The sequence below is a fragment of the Medicago truncatula genome, chromosome 5, assembly GCF_003473485.1.
Source record: "Medicago truncatula cultivar Jemalong A17 chromosome 5, MtrunA17r5.0-ANR, whole genome shotgun sequence".
NCBI lineage: Eukaryota > Viridiplantae > Streptophyta > Magnoliopsida > Fabales > Fabaceae > Medicago > Medicago truncatula.
Window position 1 is genome coordinate 7,742,105 of NC_053046.1, and position 7,493 is coordinate 7,749,597.

At 34.5% G+C, this 7,493-nt stretch overlaps 1 protein-coding gene across 1 annotated transcript; it reads left to right on the forward strand.

The window, feature by feature from the left end:
* Positions 1-877: 877 nt before the first annotated feature.
* On the forward strand, positions 878-2,239 carry LOC11405635 (GATA transcription factor 19). Its single transcript, XM_003611956.4, has 2 exons — positions 878-1,660; positions 1,745-2,239. The coding sequence occupies exons 1-2, from the start codon at positions 1,022-1,024 to the stop codon at positions 2,021-2,023; spliced, it is 918 nt and encodes a 305-aa protein (XP_003612004.2). The 5' UTR covers positions 878-1,021; the 3' UTR covers positions 2,024-2,239.
* The last annotated feature ends 5,254 nt before the right edge of the window (positions 2,240-7,493 follow it).

The window sequence follows — 7,493 nt, forward strand, 5'->3', positions numbered from 1 at the left end:
ACGAGACATGTGCCATCTCATTTAAACACTTTTGGATGAGTCGATTTGGTTTGATTAAGTATCACATTTAAATATTTAGTTGTCTTATTTGTCATTTTAAAATAGGTTTTTTCTAGATTGCCTTTGAAGAATGGTGGGTAATTTACTCACCAACCAATGAAAATGAGCAATTTGTTGGTGGGGTCAAGATAGTTCATGGATACCACTTAAAAATGTGCTTATGTGGCTAATGTGTATTGGTTTGGGTAAATTACCCACCATTCTTCCATGGGTACCCTAATTGTCACCTATAAAATATGAGAAATGTTAACTAGCTAGTGTTCTGAAACACCGGTTAAAAAAAACAAATATAATTGTATTGCATTAAAACTTGTATAATCAACTCTTTTAAAATATTATTTTCAACTTAAAATTTACTTCTTTTTGGCTTCCTTGCGGCAAGACACTAATTAGAATCACCCTTGTTCAAATAACATTAACTCTTAATCAAAATGAGGCATAACATAGAGTATATGTAATGTAAATAAGCATTATTGGGATTAGAGCGTGAGAGTGAATGTATGAGATAGGAGCGTGAGAATAAGGTTAGGGAATGGAGGGAAAACTATTCCATTTTCCTTGGGAGGGTGGCAGTGACAGAGTGAGGCAGAGATACGGATACGGACAGAGGTTTTTGAGACACTAATAAAGCCTCGTGATCGGAGAAAAACCTTGCAGATAGATAGATCCCTTGAAGACCGTTCCCTCTAGTCACGTGGGCTCTTTTGACCAACCCATCATACAACACAACACAACACAACACAACCCTCTCTTTCTCTTTCTTTATCTTTATGATCTTTCTACTAGTATAAATTGAAACTATGCATTATTCAAGAAGAAATCAAAATGATACATGAAGGGTGTCATAAACAGTAGTAATTCTGCAGAGATATAATAGAAACTCAAACACTTGCTTACATTACACACTCACTCCCTGACTTACCCTTCATTTCATTTATTGCATTGGGTCCCTCTCTCTCTTATGCTTTATAATTTTATCTCCTTTACTATATATATTTTGTATTTGTATGTACATGTCTCCATTTGCAATTCACGACAACGTGGACTGCAGGTGCTGACTAGTATTTCGACATTTTATTATCTTCAAACACTACAAGACAACAATTCACTCTTCTCTACTCTAAAAAACCCCTTCAAATCATTCATTTTCCATTACTCTTTTTCACAAAGAATGATGCATCGTTCATCTCAAGGGCAACACGTGATGGGACACTGTTCATGTGGTATGTTTCATGGACAAAACAACTCATTCTCAATGTTATTCTCCTCCTCTACACCTTATGATCATGAACCTGAAACATATTGCTTCACTCCTAATTCTTCATCTTCTTCTGTTGATTGTACTCTTTCACTTGGAACACCATCCACTCGTTTCACTGAAGATGAAGAGAAAAGAACCCGACATCATGAACGTCGTTCTGTCAAAAATTTCTGTTGGGATTTGTTAACACCTAAACAGTACAACAGTACTCAGTCTCAAACAAAGGCAACACGTGCAAGTACCAATAATAACAACAATGATTCTCTTCTTGCTCGTAGATGTGCAAACTGTGACACCACCTCCACACCGCTTTGGAGGAACGGCCCTCGAGGCCCAAAGGTAAAAAAAATACTCTAAATATAATATAACTATATATAACTTTATTTCAATCTTTTGATAGTTTCAATTTGAATGGAATTACAGTCATTATGCAATGCATGTGGGATCAGATTCAAGAAGGAAGAGAGAAGAGCAACTTCTGCCGCTGGCACAGCGACAGCGCCATCTATTGGCGTAATGGAGTCAGCTTCGATGTATAACCACCACCACCATCACAACAACAACAACAACTCATGGTACGTACAACCACAGAACCAGAAGATGCAGTGTTTCTCTCCGGCAATTACTAACGAGTTCCGTTTCATTGATGAAACCAATCATGATTCTGAAAATGGCATTCCATTTCTCTCTTGGAGACTCTGATAGAACAAGCCTCGTTCATGAAAAATATTAATAATAATGTTATAATAGTAATAGATTTAGTAAAGCAGCTAGGACGGTCAAGACCAATGATAATGATATGTAGAAGATGTTTTTGATTGCGATGGTTCTATGGTATCGTCACATGATGTTTTTTTTTTTTTTTTTTTCATTTTATTTGCTTCCTTTGATGGAGTGAGAATGTGAGATAATTCTATATTCTTAGTTTGTCTTTTTATTTTTTATCGACTACTTTAATTAACTTTCTCTTTCAGTTAGATGTATAACAACCTACTTTTTTTTTCACAAAGACTTGCATATACACTATCTCAATTGCAAGTCTATAGTGTGCATGAAATACTATACATATTTGTTGTTTTTATTTATATATATTTTTGCTGAATTCCACACCACACACGTTCATATACACGAATACAGATAGGTATGTACAGTACTGATGGTGGATTGGATTTAATTGGTTTGAAGCAAATCTGATGGTCCAAATCCAATGCCATTGTTTAGAATCACTGTTGTCTCTGAACTGAACACTGTGGGGTTCAGAAACAGTAAAACTGAAATGTCTTTTTTAGAATACCGAGCGTAGAATCTAATCATCCAATGAAGTTAGTGTTGCACTATACCTGCAAACTCAGGTCACTTTTTCATTGTAAAAACCTAACATCATTACCGGTATTATCTTTTTAGAGTACCAACTACCATGTAGTTAAGCATCAAAATTAGCATGTCTTACGTATTAACAAAACAAAATCAACAAATTGTGTAACTTTTTAGAGTAGCACCCCTAAATCCTAATTAAGTCCCCAACAAAAAGAAAAACTTCATGACGACCCCAAATAGTCCATCACATAAAGAAAGGTCTAAAATAATTCTTACAGTCATAGGGATCGACTACCATATTAGTCTAGTCCCCTATGCTTACTTATACACAAAATGGTTGATAGATTGTTGATGTATATGTCTCTGTATAATGTACACCCTCCGGTCATTAATATAAGCAAAAGTTTGATTTTTAGGTTCATTCATTAAATGACGTATGTAGTCTAAGACTACATACGTCATTTAATGAATGAACCTAAAAATCAAACTTTTGCTTATATTAATGACCGGAGGGTGTATAAGTTAGTAATTTTCACGTGTAAAATATTGATGATGTGTAAGAAATTGGATCAAACTATTTGATAGGTTATTTTGAATTAAATTATTTGCTAGGTTATTTACCCCATTTCCAAAAAGACACAAATACCTTCCTTTGTAAGCCCAAATCCGTTCATCCTCCTTTTCACTCCTTCAAAAACTCCAACTCATTGTAGAAGCAAACAGAGCACCTGTCAAATTCAAATGGTGACACAGGATTAAACAATTATAGTTTTTGCGATCGATTCAATCTAATACCTAAGTTTGGGTGAATCAAATTGGAGAAGATCACAAATTTTTTTATGAGAAAAGATTACACACAAACGAAAAAGGTTAAAAAAAAGAGTACGATTACAAGGCAATTTTGACATTTAGTTATATGAGTCTTACTAAAGATTGCCTCGGGGGAACTCTTTAAACTATTAGAATATAAAATATTCATTGTATAAATTATTAGTATATTGTATATTAGTTAGAGATATTTGATGCCTAAGATACTTGACGCCCAAGTTAGAGATATTTTACCTAAGACAACATCATTGTATAAATACACATTATAGTATAATGAAACACTTCGGGTGTATTTGATTTGCTAAAAAATTAAGGACAGGACAAAACAACTTCAGTTGTCCAGTGTTTGATTAGTAAAATTGTTTCAGGTGCAGAACAAACTGGATGCAAGGGACATGACAAAAACTCATATTTTTGTCCTTCATTAAACCACAACACAACTTTTTGTCCCACGTATAAGTTGTCTAAATATCCAAAATAGCATTTCGTCCCCCAAAAATCGTATAAAACAAAAAATTATTCAATTCCATAAAAATTTGTCCTATACTATTCTACCTTGTGTTGTGATGTACTGTCTTGTACTGTTATGTCTAGTACTTACTGTTTTGCAAATCAAACACACCCTTAAGTAAAACAATTATTTCATAGTATCACCAACCTAAACCCCTTTTGCAATCCTGATTTCTTTCTCTCTACCTCTAACAAACATAACATGCACCTTCTCATCTCTCATTACAACCATTTGTTAAGTTGAGAAAAGTGGGTCACGTGAGTCAGTAAAAAGAGAATTTAATTACAACCATTTGATTTAATCCAAGGGTCATTATTTCACCCACTCATCTCTCATTATAAATGGTTCTCTCTCTAGCTCCATATCACATCATATCTCTATCATATCCTGATCATCAAACATATCTTTCAATAGTCTAAATTAGAGCTGTCAAAACGGGCCAACCCGAATGGACCGGCCCGATAAGCCCGAATAATTGTAGAGCTTGGGCCTTAAATATTGAGCCCAAATTTTAATAGGACTTTTTAGTCCGGCCCTAAAAAGCCAGGTATCCGTTATGGCTAGCCCGCATGTGTAACAACCTATTTCTATTAAAGCAATAAAACATGCGAATAATACATTTATTCAAGAAATAGATGATACATCATCATACAAAATTCAAATTCATCATGCATGCATATAATCTCAATAGTCGCAGCGGATATAAACCAGAATACTTCGAATATACATGTCATGAACCAAATAATACATCAACATAGATGAATCTCCAAATCCCAACAACCGGTAAATCTCCAACATGAATAAAATCCAAACAAATAACTCTAGGAAATCTAACAGACGCCTAGATCAGAACCATCATAGAGTCAACTAAACTGATACCAGAGATAGCTCCCGATATCCACCAAGCAACAATCAACTCACCAGAGCAACTAATCCTGCACATCGTCTACCCATCTATACAGACAGGTAGGCGGTCAAAACCACTGGGGGTAAGTATTACATCATCATAATCCAGATAACAGCTAAGCATGAATAATTCAATTCAAATATCATGTACTTAATCAATGATAATAATAATACATAATGATAAATCCAAATATCACAACCAATCACTCACAACCACAAGTATGTCAATCATTCCACAATTAGGACTCATGCAACAAATGATATGTCCCTAATCATGACACGTAAATGCATGTGGTACCGAATCACCTCAAGGTCGTCACCTTCGATGCAACAAAAACATCGTATGTAAGATTTCACACCCATCTTACATAATCTCCGAAGTAAAATAGCTCAACCCCTTTACAACTACAAGACTCAACATGACTATGATGCATGGACATACTGTAAGAACTCAACAATGCAACCACCTCAATTTTCACAACAATATAAAGGACAACTTCCAATTATATTGATCATCTCCATAACATTTGCATTATCAAGAAATTACGTCCACACAAAGCCATAATTCAATTAAGAGTCAACATCACATTATCACCACAATCATCAACATCATTCAACATCACATGATAAATATCATATCTCCATATAACAAATAATTCACACATCTCTATGTAGTTATATAAAACTAGTCACCAAAGGTCATAAGATATTTCATTTGAAAAGACTCATTCCCGATGAACCATATCAAGTGGCAAACGGCCAACATTTATAACCCTCAAGTAAGGTAATAATATAAAGTTTGAAAACTCACCAAACAATCTTAATCAACCATGTAACCAAGAGCTTAAGCCACTTACAAACTATTAAACATTAATTCAAAGAATAGCTTAAGATCGTATGATAAAACCCAAGTTAACATTTTCCACATTCCCACCCGAAATTCACGTTTATCATGATTAAGATGTTTGACTAACGTTACAAGCCTTACATAAGTCTATATGAGTTGTAGGCTTAACTTGTAATCCCATTCATTTCATAAAAGTTCAATCAACCAAAATCTGAGTTTCCCAAAAATGTACAAGTTCAAACCAAAATGGAAAATTTCAAGTTTAGGTAAGCTAAGCATGTTCCAGTAGGTTTAGGGGTTCAAATAGTAGTTAAACATGTTGAAAGAATCATTTTACAAAGCTCAGATTGGCCCCCTAAGACCCGGAACAAAGTTCAAAAGTGGCTGAAATTGGGCTCGTTCGCTTAAGCGACGGCCTTGTTCGCTTAAGCGAACAAGTTCCAGAAGCTTGTTCGCTTCCGGTTCCGATTCGCTTAAGCGAACCAGTCACAGAACCCACTGTGGCTGTTCGCTTAGCGTTCGCTTAAGCGAACAGTCATAATTCTGCAGAAAAATATTACGGGTTTCAACCCCTTTTTACCCAAAATCCCCAATTTTGATCTCCCAAAGCCCAAATGTGTTTCCAGAGATTGTTTTCAGGTCAATATAGCTAAAATGATCCACAAAGACACAACAACATGAAAACATTTGACATTTGAACCAATTCAACCCATTTTTCAAAGTCACCAACAACACCTCATCTCTCACCAACAATTCATGAATTATGCACACCCAAGCGATAAATTATCATCAACAACATCACTTAGCAACAACAACATCAATTGAACATGAATCTTATCACAATTCAACAACAACATAGCATAATTCAACAATTTGAGCATATTTCAACATATATCACTTTCTCATACTTTGAACATGAAATTTCACCAACAACAAATCAATTATCACCAATTTCATCCATTCAAATATAACTTCATAATTGGAGTACGAATTCTAACAATTATGAACAATTAATCAATTACTCAATTAAGCACTTATTCATACAACAAATGAAAATTTACACCAAAAATGATTATGATGAATTCTAACCCCCTTACCTTAGTTAGATCAATTCCCTGGCTCTAGCTTCACTTTAGCTCCTAGCTCTCTTCTAATCTTTGAATCTTCAAGTTCCTCTTCTCTCTAACCTTTTTTCTTCTTTCTCCCACTTTCTCTCTCTACCCCTCTCAAAATATCTATGTAATAAAAATTGTGTGATATCTTCACTTAAGACAACCCTTATATAGTCTATTCTCTTAATGGGCTTAACCCTAAAGCTTAGTGGACTTAACCCACTCCAACTCAATTCCAAAATGTTTCTACACTCACAACGATAAAATACTATTAACGGTTACCTAACGGTAAAATATCACCAATGGTCACTTAAACGGTAAAATACTAATTACTACTCCAGTAACTTAGTAAAATAATGGTTCCCCCTAAACACTAAAAGTAATTCTCTTCAAAAATCACCAATTTATTCTTACATTCAAAATGACCAAAATACCTCTGAGTCCAAAATGACTAAATTACCCTTCTAACACGGAAACCCATGAAAATGCACCCAATGATGAATATTCACACACAAGCACAAATAAACACACAATAAAATAATTAAAAATAAATCTAGCGAAAATTGGGCTGTTACAGCATGGGCCGCGGGTAGCCCGTTAACCCGCATAACAAAAAAAATTCTATATATTATATATATTTTTTAAATAATT

What these genes read in the sequence shown, in the direction of transcription:
- LOC11405635 (XM_003611956.4), top strand. Translation starts at nt 1,022, where the DNA reads ATGCTTTATAATTTTATCTCCTTTACTATATATATTTTGTATTTGTAT. An exon ending in ACGGCCCTCGAGGCCCAAAG is followed by an intron (nt 1,661 to 1,744) that starts GTAAAAAAAATA and finishes ATGGAATTACAG; the next exon opens with TCATTATGCAATGCATGTGG.